Source organism: Myxocyprinus asiaticus, chromosome 29, assembly GCF_019703515.2.
Source record: "Myxocyprinus asiaticus isolate MX2 ecotype Aquarium Trade chromosome 29, UBuf_Myxa_2, whole genome shotgun sequence".
Classification (NCBI taxonomy): domain Eukaryota; kingdom Metazoa; phylum Chordata; class Actinopteri; order Cypriniformes; family Catostomidae; genus Myxocyprinus; species Myxocyprinus asiaticus.
Genome location: NC_059372.1, coordinates 19116565 through 19130187, shown reverse-complemented (window position 1 = coordinate 19130187; position 13623 = coordinate 19116565). Strand labels below are relative to the sequence as shown.

The window sequence follows — 13623 nt, the reverse complement described above, 5'->3', positions numbered from 1 at the left end:
AGCCCTCAGCCGCACTGATTTCGCCATCATCCGAGTCCCAAGCTAGAGTTCCCCGTCATGGCCGCCAAGCCAGAGTTCCCCGTCATGGCCGCCAAGCCAGCTCTATCCCTGGGGGGGGGCACTATGGCTCCAGTGGTTTCTGAGCTCACTTCAATACAGACCACTTTCTCCCCAGCCTCGGTGGTCCTGGAGACTTCCTTCATCGTGCCTCCCATGACTCCGCCTTCCGATTCTCCCACAGCTGTGCTCCTGGCCGTCTGGAATCGGAAGAGTAGAAGGGCTCCTTATCCCCAGTCGCTACCCATGCCCACAGTCACTGAGGTCGTTTCCTCATCACTGTCTGTGCTCACAACCATGGAGACTGTTCCCCTGTCACGGCCAATGCCCAAGCCTTCCACGGCTTTGCTCCCCGAGTCTTCCATGTCTCCGCCCTCTTAGCCGCTCCCTCCTGAACCCTGTCCAGTGGCTGCAGTCTAGAACTCTGTCCCCTCTGCCCCGTGGCACTTTCTACAATAAAACTGCACTTGGGTTCTCACTTCATCGTCTCATCCTCATCCGTTCCTGCCTTCAGCCAGTCCTGCCTTGCCCGACCGTTACAATGTCCAGTACAGGTCATGTTTAAGATTAGTAAACTAAGTGTTAAGGTCCAGTGTGTGGTTTATTTTTTTTTTTTTTTTTTTTTTTTATGAACCGTAAGATTAATGACTTTTGTTGGCAATTAAATAGTAGTCTATGTATTCCACTTCAAGACTGTAGTCCATCAATAGACAAAGGTGATGCAGGCAAAGATCAATGAGGTGCATTGCAGGTCATTTTGGTGAGGTTTGTTGGGGTCCATCCTAAGTCCAAAGTTCAACCACTTGCCTTAAAAATTAATAAATTCAAAAGGCATTTTTCAGTCACTGTTCATTACATCCTTTTACAATTAAAGTGAATGGTGACTGAAGCTGTCAATCTACCAAGCATTTCCTTTTGTTTTCCATGGAAGGAAAAAGTCATACAGGTTTGGAACAACATGAGATTTTATACTATACTACAAAAACTGAGATACTGTTTTGTTCATGTAGTTTTCAAATGAACTGGAACAACATGAGGGTGAGTAAATTGTTAATTTCCGGGTGAACTATACCTTTACAATAGTGGCCATTAGTCATTGTTTACACATACTGCAGTTTGTAGGCAGAGAGCTTTCCTATGAACCTACCTTAACATTTATACATGTCTCTTTGCATGTAAATTAATTGTCTGAGATGTCAGAGTTCTGGATGCATCTCACAGGTTAGTGGAAGTCATTTTGATATTTTGCAGCTCTTTATTTTTCTTCCTCTCACTCGCTTTACAATTTTGACAAGATATTTTTATTGTCTTCTAATTTTGAGCCATTGTTCAGACGTGGTTTCAAATTATGACATTGATAAAACATGGGTGTTAACGGCTCCGAGGTCTTCTGGTGCATGTGTCAGCCAGTGACTTCTGCTACAGGAGAAAAACAAAGAGAGAGAAATGAATGAGTCATATAAATGTAGCACATAACTACAAATCTCTTAGCAGGAAGCTGCCAGTGATAGCCTACGTGTCATTGACCCTCACCTGGATTTAAATACACAACAGAGAGACTAATGGACTGAGAGTTATTTATACTACTCCAAGAGGGGAAGACAGGGGCTAGTTGTCACATGGGGATGTTTTTACAAGGGCAATCCTGTATCTCAGTTACTAGGTTTTGGTTCTGGTTTTGAGTCAAAAGTCTAATTATACAAATGCTTGTTTTCTAAGGCAGTGGTTTTCTATGTTGATTTCAAACACATAATCTTAAATTAGAATCATTTTGTGAATTGTATTCTCCAAACTTAAATTCCAATATCATATTTTTGCAATAGGCCAGCTATTGGGTAAATAAATGAACACATTAAAACCAACCACTTTATATTCAGAAAGGTCCATTATTTAATGAAGGAAGATTTTAACCTTAAGGATAAACTGTGGGGATGCCAGGATATTTCACAAATGTCCGTTTGGGGCAGGTTGGCACATGCCTTCAATATGTTATAATTGTGTAGTTTATTGCATTTTCTGTTTATCAAAACAATGGCATTTTTGCAAGCAAGGTTTGCTCTTTTGTAAATTGTTTTGTGCTTCATAATTGTTTTACTGGTTAAATTTGGCTGAAAAGCCAATAATAAGCTATTTAATGGGATGTTCCGTTTGTGACAACTTACCCCATAAAGTCTTACAACAAGCCCCGCTATAGGGACATGTTCTGACAAAAGGTCAACATGGGTTCAATGAAGTAGCCTATCTTTTACCAGGGCAATAATGGTGAAAATGTCCAAAAGCTTTTTTTTTTTTTTTTTTTTTTGTAGCCAAAGCGTTAAGGTATGTGCATGCATAGAAACTGACTTTCAAATATACACCTACCCTGAGAAATATTCACTGATTGGAGGGATAAGTGTGACAACTATCAATATTATCTCCGCCCAACAAGTGTAGACACAAACATTTTGAATTCGCAACTCAGAAAAATGCTTTGAAATCAGTGCCTGCTGGTTGTAATACATTGTAATAACTTCATAACTGCATGACTGAAAACGCGCGTGAGGAGGCGTATGCGCAATTGTCCACGGAGCGCGCGCGCAGGAAGGGAGGGCAATCGTTGTCCGGTCACAAATACTCAATGGTTAAAAGCGCTCAGTGTCGAGACTGGAACAAACACGTGTAGAACCAGAGTCAGAGCACTCAGACACTAAAGGAATGAAATTATGTTTGAGCGCGATCATCAGGCAAGAGATACAGAGAGACGCGCTTTGAAGGCTATTTCAGAAAACGCTATTTTGTGCGGAGCTGTCCAAGGTGGGGTAGGATGATGGGATGAAACACCTGTTGCTATGCCTATGTCTACAAGGGAAAACGAGGATGCAATCTGTCCATCTCTACTTGAAATTATGTCTCCAAAAGTTATAAATGGATTGGCAACTGTGCTACATGTGTTTCATTTGTAGGCTACTTCAGATTTAGGTGTTTTTATGTTATATCTAGGCACTTTTTAAGCAAAATATATAACTGCAGTCAATCAGCATTATGAGGAAAAATGCATGTTATGGAATTTGATGTTTAGATATAGGCTGTAAATAATCAGGTTGATCTGGAAACCGTTAAACTTTGGTCAATAATTTACGAGCCTAATTCCTAGGAGTGCCCTTTTTAATTCAAGATCGTGATATGGACATGGAAAAAGTCATCTGTGTTAATGAGATGCAACGAGGTGCTGGGAGAGACGTTCGCGCTGCAGGCTTTGCGGCTCGCTGATGCCCTGGCACACTTCACGCGCGTCAATGACGTTTGCTCCGTGGGTAAGACTGGCACGGCTCTGCCTGCTTACTGCGTGTCTTTACTCGTGGATGGCGGTTCAGGGATGCGGACCGGGTCCCGGTTACGGCAGTCGCTCCAGGCAGCGCAAGTTAACTCCGATGTCGTACAAGCAGTTCGTGCCTGGTGTCTCTGAGAACAACCTGGGCGCGAGCGGAAGAGCGGAGGGCAGGATAACGCGCAATTCGGAGCGCTTCAATGAGCTCGTGTGCAACTACAACACTGATATTGACTTCAAAGACGAGGAGCATACCAAAGCTGACCGGTTCATGACCAAGGTAAAGAAAATCCGTGTGTAGGCTAATAGTTAATAGAATCAACTGAACAGGAAGCTGTATTAAATTGCGCCCCGTGTACAATGTACCCATTTCATGGTTTTGCAGATAGCCTACATCTGGTGGCCTTTTAACTCTCTCAGTCATCCATGGCATACTTCATGCACAGTTAAACAGTACTTGCAGTGTTTGATTGTTATAGTTTTTGGGTTGCCAATTAATACAAATGACTATGATGTAGCCTACTGTAAACCCGAATACTCAAAATAATTAATTGTTTTGAGTTGGGAAAAATTAAAGGTGCACTAACTCCTAAAGAAATGAATTGTAATTTTGCAATATATGTAGGAAGTCATGACCACTTAATTAAGACTAAAATTAAGTAACCTTATGAAAGCTGTTTTATTCTACATGGAGAGGGTCCGCACATGGGGGCTGCCATGTTAGAATCACATGACCAGCCGAATACTACTCGCATAATCTCAGTAACTGTCCTGTTATTTGACACTTTCACTCTTTGATTAAAGTAATAATGGCTAACTGTGAATACTAAATTTCTACAATAGCATCTGAAACGAGAGGGGTCTGTCTGTGTCCTGCAAAACTACTACAAGACACGCCCACTACAAGTTACGCCCCCTCCAAATAACCAGGGAAATTCTGAAGTCTTGTTAGATGCCACATTCATACATTGTTGTGTTTATTTGGAGTCCTGCAGCAACCATAAACACCTACACCTATTCATAACTCTAAATCTAACCATAACCACAAAGATTTTAAAAATGAAATGTTTGTATATTCATTAAATATACATCAAATTAAAAGTTCTTTTAAATTAATTCATACTGCCGTATCAGTAGGTGGCGACAGTGAGGACAAATTGAATGAAAGTGAAGAGAAGAAGCTAGCGGTATGCTAAGCTAGAATTAAATTAAATTAGCCTGTAAGCTAACTGGACAAAACAGAACAGATAAACGTTTATCTTACCATTTATATCTTATGTTATTATTGAACAAGCAGAAATTGTACAAACACCTCAGGAATAGAGTAAAGAACACTTCCAAAAAATTTCACATTAAACAAGTAAGTTCAGTTTACCATTTATATCTTCCATTTAACATGATATGTGACAGGGGGCCTGGGTAGCTCAGCATGTAAAGACACTGACTACCACTCCTGGAGTCATGATTTCGAATCCAGGGCGTGCTGAGTGACTCCAGCCAGGTCTCCTAAGCAACCAAACTGGCCTGGTTGCTAGGGAGGGTAAAGTCACATGGGGTAACCTCCTCGTGGTCGCTATAATGTGGTTCGCTCTCAGTGGTGAGTTGTGCATGGATGCCGCGGAGAATAGCGTGAAGCCTCCACATGTGCTACATCTCCGTGGTAACATGCTCAACAAGCCACTTGATAAGATGCGCAGGTTGACGGTCTCAGACTCTGCCACCCGAATTGAGGTGAGTCACTACGCCACCATGAGGACTTAAAGCGGAGGACAAATCTCAGTTGCCTCCGCGTCTGAGACCGTCAATCCGCACATCTTATCGCATTTGCCAAATTGTTTGCTAAGGAAACCTGGCTGGAGTCACTCAGCATGCCCTGGATTCAAACTCGCGACTCCAGGGGTGGTAGTCAGCGTCAGTACTCGCTGAGCTGCCCAGGACCCCATTCAATATCATATTTAAAGAGTTAAGAGAAAATGAATCATACAACGATTGCATAGTATTTTAAAAGTTCTTGTAGCCAATAGAATCGCTTGATGATCCAGAGGGAGTGTTACAAGTAGTGGGAATGTCATGAAGTGGGTGTTCCTTGTATTCTTACAGGATGCAGACAGATACACTTGTCTGAAACTGAAAACTATTATTTTAAATGATGCCACATCCAAGCGGCTAGGTGTCAGTGTAAGTCCAAGATGACACAAAGACAAAAGTTACTGAGTGCACCTTTAAACCATATAAATTAGTTCAAATAAATTAACCTTGATGAGTATTTAGAACTTTCTCTTTCTTTTGAGTTCACAAAACTTACACCTTTTAAGTAACCTGAATTGTTTTATTGTTTTGAGTTTAATGAACTTGTCTCTTTACATTTACAGGAACTTAAATTTAACTGAAACTGGGCAGGGGATTTCTATTTCCCAGCATGTTTTCCATGGCACTCGACAGGGAGAGTAAATGTTAAAATTTAGTGTTATATAATGTGTCTTTGTGCAAGATGAATGTAAACGGGGAGACTTGTTATTGTTTAATGTTTTGTTGTGTTATTTAGGCTAGAAAAGTTTCTGTTAAAGTTTTGGTGGGTTACCGTTAGGGTGAATAGTGGAGTTGAGGACACGTACAATTTAAGATTGTTCTTCAGTGTATTGCTATACTACTGCTATGCTAATCAAAGCATACTGTTTCCAGTTAGCATGCATTTAGCATGCTAACATTCACTGTACTATCGTGTTCTAGCTAGTTAAATTCCCTCTACTTGAAGTATTTAAGTTGAGCTTATATGGTGATTTCAAGTTCAACCAAAGAGTTAAACTTAAAGTACCATTAAAATGTATGAGTAAGCTTACTCGATATTTCAAGTTTCAAGAGCAATTAACATGCATGTGTAGTGCAAAATCAAAATCTGAAAGTTCTTTTAACTTAAACTTGGCAGTTTATTAATTTTAAAAAAATGTATGTAACTGATTGACAACATTTCTGCTGTCTGCTAACTTATTAGGGCTAATAGTGTTGAAAAAGCAGTGACACAAGGTAAATCTTAACTAAAAAGTTCCTGCAAAATCATTTTTTTTTAGATGGTTATGTTGACTTGTTTAGCAATGTTTCCCTTGACATTTTTTATTTACTAACCTCCTCAATCTAAAAATGTGACAATAGGACTGATTTAATCTTTAACTATGTTTTTTGTTAGTGAGCTTTAAAATGATCATTACACTACACCTCTACTTCCTTAGTCTGCGTGTGTGTGTTCCCTTTTTGTAAACATGAAGGTAGGTGAGTGACGTAGATAACATTGTGAACAACAGAGTATACACAGAATTTTATTTTTTTTAAATATATATATAAATGCCCCAAAATGAGACATGACAAATTGACATGACATTTAGAGTTAAATATTTGTATCCTTTAAAAATAAAATAAAAATTATGCTATGAATTGTTTAGCATGGGTTAATGCATGTAAATCGTGCCATAGATCATGTTGAGATATCACTGATAAGTTTGATATTACTGATAGAAGTTCGACTGTATCAATGTAGATTAGCATCTGGTTAACTGGAAGCACCCTTATGAAAATGCTTAGAGTTGGTGTATGTGTATGTATGCATGTGCCTTCTTGTTGCCCAACTCTGAAAGCTATCCTTTGTGTATCTTTTCAAGACTCTGCGGGGTCGCCTGTGGAGAATTCCCGCCTGTTGAAGTAATGGCACCATCGGAAAAGCCTCTATTGTAGTTTTGACAATGAAACGCCTCTGTCAGACAGCATTGCGAGAAAATTTTCCTTGGTTTGTTTTCTTCCCCTCTTGATTTCTCACTCTTGCTGTCACATTCCCAAGTACATGTCTAAACATTCCATCCATCTACCCTCTCGCTCAGACTGGTTCTTGCTTTCTTCTTTCTCTTCTTGGCTTTTCGACCTTGTCTTGGTTTCTCGCCTTTTCCCATACCCTCTCAATACCTCACTATGTGTTTCAATACAAGACACTAGGTCACATAAAATACATTTTCATGTAGAAAAAGACTACTTTTTCCCAGATCCCCCATTACATGTGGTGTAGAGAGGTGCACCTTTTTGTCCGTAAGGAGAATCATATACAAATTCCTAAATGCTATAATACAAAGTCTACTTTGGCTGACACTGGGGTCATTCAAAAGACTGTGTGAAAATTCTCCCATCGTGTGAAGTTGAAAAAGTATTGACCTTGACTTTACACTTTGACACAGCTGAAGTGTCCAAAGAATGCTGGAAATGAGTTAAAGTAGCTTTGTTCTGATTGTTAGATGTTTGGGGGTGGATGTGGCCTTTAGAAGAGCTGAATATTCTAGACAAAAATTTTATAATGTCTACCAGTGTAAATTTCTGCCAAAAACTGAGATGACACAATAGTTAAATGTCATGGTTTTTGCTATGATTTCAGCATTATCAACAAAGGAAAGTCAAAAGAATTGAAAGGTCATTGGCACCATGCACCTAAAATTTTAGTGGCACCAGTGAAGATGGGTTAGTATATATATATATATATATATATATATATATATATGTGTGTGTGTGTGTGTGTGTGTGTGTGTGTTTGTGTGTGTGTTAAAAAGGACAGTTCACACAAAACTTTCTTTCTTCCGCTGAAAACAAAACAAAGATTTTTATAAGACTATCTAAGCTATATAGCTCCATACAATGCAAGTGAATGGTGAACAGAACTTTGAAAGTCCAAAAAGCACATAAAAGTAATCCATAAGACTCCAGTGGTTAAATCCATATCTTTAGAAGTGATATAAGTGTGAGTGAAAAACAGATAAATATTTAAGTGCTTGTTTACTATAAATCTCCACTTTTATTTTCACTTTCACATTCTTCATTTGTTTTTTGCACCTTGCAGTCTTCATGCATATCGCCACCTACTGGGCAGGGAGGAGAATTTATAGTAAAAAAGGACTTAAAATTGTATCTGTTTCTCACCCACACCTATCATATCGCTTCTGAAGACATGGATTTAACCACTGGAGTCATGTGGATTACTTTTATGCTGCCTTTATATGCTTTTTGGATATTCAAAGTTCTGGCCACCATTCACTTGCATTGTATGGACCCACAGAGCTGTGATATTCTTCTAAAAGTCTTAGTTTGTGTTCTGCAGATGAAAGAGAGTCATACACATCTGGGATGGCATGAGGGTGAGTAAATGATGAGATCATTTTCAATGTTTACTATCCCTTTAAGTGTGACTTGTGCTATTATAAACTCAGCAAAAAAAGAAACGTCCCTTTTTCAGGACACTGTATTTTAAAGATAATTTTGTAAAAAACAAATCCAAATAACTTTACAGATCTTTATTATAAAGGGTTTAAACAATGTTTTCCATGCTTGTTCAATGAACCATAAACAATTAATGAACATGCACCTGTGGATCGGTTGTTAAGACACTAACAGCTTACAGACCGTAGGCAATTAATGTCACAGTTATAAAAACTTAGGACACTAAAGAGACCTGTCTACTGACTCTGAAAAACACCAAAAGAACGATGCCCAGAGTCCCTGCTCATCTGCGTGAACGTGCCTTAGGCATGCTGCATGGAAGCATGAGGACTGCAGATGTGGCCAGAGCAATAAATTGCAATGCCATACTGCGAGATGCCTAAGACAGCGCTACAGGGAGATGGGAAGGACAGCTGATCGTCCTCGCAGTGGCAGACCATGTGTAACAACACCTGCACAGGATCGGTACATCCGAATATCACACCTGCAGGACAGGTACAGGATGGCAACAACAACTGCCCGAGTTACACCAGGAATGCACAATCCCAACATCAGTGCTCAGACTGTCCGCAGTTGGCTGAGAGAGGCTGGACTGAGGGCTCGTAGGCCTGTTGTAAGGCAGGTCCTTACCAGATACCACCGGCATCAACGTCGCCGATGGGCACAAACCCACCTTCGCTGGACCAGACAGGACTGGCAAAAGTGCTCTTCACTGACGAGTCGTGGTTTTGTCTCACCAGGGGTGATGGTCGGACTTGTATTTATCGTCGAAGGAATAAGCGTTACCCCGAGGCCTGTACTCTGGAGCTGGATCGATTTGGAGGTGGAAGGTCCGTCATGGTTTGGGGTGTTGCGTCATAGCATCATCGGACTGAGCTTGTTGTCATTGCAGGTAATCTCAACGCTGTGCGTTACAGGGAAGACATCCTCCTCCCTCATGTGCTACCCTTCATGCAGGCTCATCTTGACATGACCCTCTAGCATGACAATGCCACCAGCCATACTGCTCGTTCTGTGCATGATTTCCTGCAAGACAGGAATGTCAGTGTTCTGCCATGGCCAGCAAAGAGCCCGGATCTCAATCCCATTGAGCACGTCTGGGACCTGTTAGATTGGAGGGTGAGGGCTGCACCCAGAAATGTCCGGGAACTTGCAAGTGCCTTGGTGGAAGAGTGGGGTAACATCTGGTGCAGTCCATGAGGAGGAGATGCACTGCAGTACTTAATGAAGCTGGTGGACACACCAGATACTGACTGTTACTTTTGACCCCCCCCCCCCTTTGTTTAGGGACACATTATTCCATTTCTGTTAATCACATGTCTGTGAAACTTGTTCAGTTTATGTCTTAGTTGTTTAATCTTTTTATGTTCATACAAATATTTACACGTTACGTTTGCTGAAAATAAAAGCAGCTGAAAGTGAGAGGACGTTTCTGTTTATATGTGACTTGATTGGACTGATCAAAATTAGACATGTGAATAAGTGATTTCTGCCACAGCGTTTTAGACAAACACTTTTTATTTTTAGCTACAATAGTCATACATGTTAATTATCAAAGATGCATATCATTTTTTTATTTATTTTTTTTTGGAAGTTGCATTAAAAACCCACTGATTCAAAAATCTGAAGGTGGCACATGCCACTCAGTTTTGAGCAGGCATGATGCTTCTAGTATGAATCATTGGTAAGGTAAGAGGGCTGCAAATTGTTAATTAATCATGTATGACTTCCATTTGTCAAAAATATTTCCCTGTAGAATTTTACAATTTTATACAGTTCGACGGAGAGCTTATACAACAACAAAAAAAGCACTTCAGCCCCTTTCTGTACTGTATGATAGTTACATTTGCTCACACTCTTTCCACTTTACAGCGTTGCAAGGACTGCCTTAATAAATTGGCCATAGCAGTGATGAACCAGTGGCCTGGGGTCCGACTGCGAGTAACAGAGGCCTGGGATGAGGATGGGCACCACCCCCCTGGTTCTTTGCATTATGAGGGCCGTGCTGTCGACATCACCACCTCAGACCGGGACACCAAAAAATATGGCCTTCTTGCACAGCTGGCAGTTGAGGCTGGATTTGACTGGGTGCACTATGAATCCAAATATCACGTTCACTGCTCTGTCAAAGCTGGTAAGCTCAAAAGAACAGCTATTAATGTGTCTTTACCAACATTTCCAAACTTAATAAGTCATTTAAATATTTTCAAGTAAATCTTATAAATTAAAATTCTGTCATCATTTACACACCCTCATGTTGTCCCATGTTGTTTAAATTTTTTTCCCTGTGGAACACAAAAGGCAAAATGTTAGGGACTTTTGTTCACTTTCAATGTGTAGAAAAAGATGCAACGAGGGTGAATGGTGACTGAGGTTGTCAGTCCCTAACATTTGTGTTCTATGGAAGAAAGTAGGACATATGGGTCTGAAACAACATGAGAGTGAGTAAATTATGACATAATTATATATTTTTGGATTAATTATCCCTGAAGTGAAGAATTGGAATATGATTTCCAGTTTAATTAATAACTGGTTCTATTTCTCATTTTTCCAGACCACTCTGTAGCAGTGGAGAAAGGGGGCTGCTTTTCAGGATCAGGACTTGTGACAATGGCTGGGGGTGTGCAAAAGCCAATGTCGTGTTTGCGTCCTGGAGAGAAGGTGCTTTCCTTGTCTTGGTCAGGTGAAACTGTTCTCAGCCGAGTACTTCTCTTTCTACATTGGGATAGTGAGAGCAGATCCACTTTCCTTATTTTTGGCACAGAAAATGGACAACAAATAGCACTTACTCCAAACCACCTCATCTTTGCAGCTCCCAGTTTCAAGCTGCACCACGAGTATAGTGCTAAATTTGCCAAAAGAGTTAGGATTGGGGACTATATATTTACTACTGGAGGGGATAGAGGAATTCTGCCATCCAAGGTAGTCTCCATTTTATTGGAGGAGAGGATGGGGGTTTATGCCCCTTTAACAGAACATGGGAACTTATTTGTTGATGGCGTGCTGGCTTCCAACTATGCTTCTTTTGAGGATCACAAACTCGCACACTGGGCATTTTGGCCTTTCCGCTTCCTGTTTGGCTTTTTCCAATCAGAGGTGGAAGAGAACTCACAAACAGTGATACTTAAAAGCAGTGCCAAGGTCTCTATCTGTTCAACAGATCTGACCTTCCTCACAAATGTGATACACAATAGTTCAGGCACGTCTTCCAGCACAAGCAGCAAATTCCAAGATGCCACAGTTGGAATGGAAAACGAACACAGTTTTTTGCAAGACTGTGATTGGGCAGATGGCCCAAAAACGGTTTACTGGTATGCAAGGATTTTGCACACATTAGGACAAATATTTCTTGATCCTCAGAAGTTTTACTGATGGTCGAAACACAGAATATGTTGACTTAATACCAACTCAATATTTTTTTTTAAACTTCTGACCAAAAAGGAAATGCAATAGGCACTAAAGTTTGTATTATTAATCACCAAATATAACATGCAGTTGCAATTATTTCACTCTGTGTATGTGGAATTTTGTGGAAATTTTGTTGCAGTTACGCATACATGTAAAATACTGTGTAACTTAATTTTTTTATTATTATTTTAGATATGAACATGATCTCATTTAATATGATCTCCATATAGACAATTTTGTGATTTAAAATGCAAATTTGTATTATGTTTGTCTGTCAAGGAAATATTTCAGAGAGTAATAAATATTTATTTTTATACTTTTGGATTCATAATATATATATTTCTTGTTAAACTGTATATGCATGTAGTTTTGATTATGGCCTGAGGCCCTTTGTTATAACAGCAAACAGAACATGCTACAATTGTTGTATTCTTATTTTTACTGAACAGTCTTGTAGTGTATTTTGTTGCAAAATAAACCTGATCTGGTTTAATATTGTTCACACAAAACTCCACACTAGAGTTGTACTAAGTACACAATAACATATCAGTTAATGACAAAACACCTAATTATATTTATGTCCTGCAGTTGGTGATTCACTTAGACATTCTTAGTAGAAATGAATTACCAACAAATTAATGCTTAACATTGTATTTAATTAAGTTTATCAAATCTGACATTGTCAACTTTTGCGGCCTGACAAATTATGGTCAATTTCCAGTGTCCTGAAATCTACAGCCAGTTACTTTACAGGCATTAACAAGTTGCCTTTTACTAAGTGTAGCATACCCCCTTGTGGACGTTATTAAAAGGACACTGCATGAATTACCAAACCCATTTGCTCTGAAAAACTGCACCCTGAAATAAAATATGTAACAAATTACAAATTATTATTTGCAATATTATTTAAGATTAGAATTAGTTGTGTTAAAACACTTGGTGTTTTGTGTTAAAATGTATATCTTTCAGCATAAATGATAAATATGATCTTGGGCAAAGCCTCTTTTCTTATATGTAATACAGTATATATACAGGGTTGGGGAGTAACTAAATACATGTAACGGGAATACGTATTTAAAATGCAAAATATAAGTAACTGTATTCCACTACAGTTACAATTTACATCATAAGTAATTAGAATACAGTTACATTCAAAAAGTATTTTGATTACTGAAGAGATTACTTTGCATTTTATTGTCATTTGTTTCATTTAATATTTAGTCCTTTCAGATGGAAAACATTTATACATATAAATGATGCGATCCAAGTGCATTTGAACAGCAGTGAAACACTTGTTATGATGTGTTACATTCATATGAGCAGACAGAGAAGTAAGTTTGGATCAGAAAAATTTGAAATAAACCTTGTGTAAATTGTCAGCTTTATGCTAAGCTATAATGCTATTTCTAGCCATTTTACATCCACATGTTACCAGGCACGATCATATTTTTTTATCAAGAAAATTCAGGTTGGATCATAATTTCTTTTTTTCTTGTAAGACCTTTGATATTAGGGCAAAAATCATATTCTTGATAATAATAATTTTTTTATTGTTTTCCTGTAAAAATATCTAAAAATCCTTAAAACAAGATCAATTAGATTTA

General features: G+C 39.0%; 1 protein-coding gene across 1 annotated transcript; it reads left to right on the top strand.

Annotated features, from left to right (window-relative positions):
* Window positions 1–2528: 2528 nt before the first annotated feature.
* Window positions 2529–12335, top strand: LOC127419742 (desert hedgehog protein A-like). Its single transcript, XM_051661414.1, has 3 exons — window positions 2529–3644; window positions 10484–10745; window positions 11166–12335. Exons 1-3 carry the CDS (start codon window positions 3306–3308, stop codon window positions 11981–11983), a joined length of 1419 nt encoding a protein of 472 aa, XP_051517374.1. The 5' UTR covers window positions 2529–3305; the 3' UTR covers window positions 11984–12335.
* The last annotated feature ends 1288 nt before the right edge of the window (window positions 12336–13623 follow it).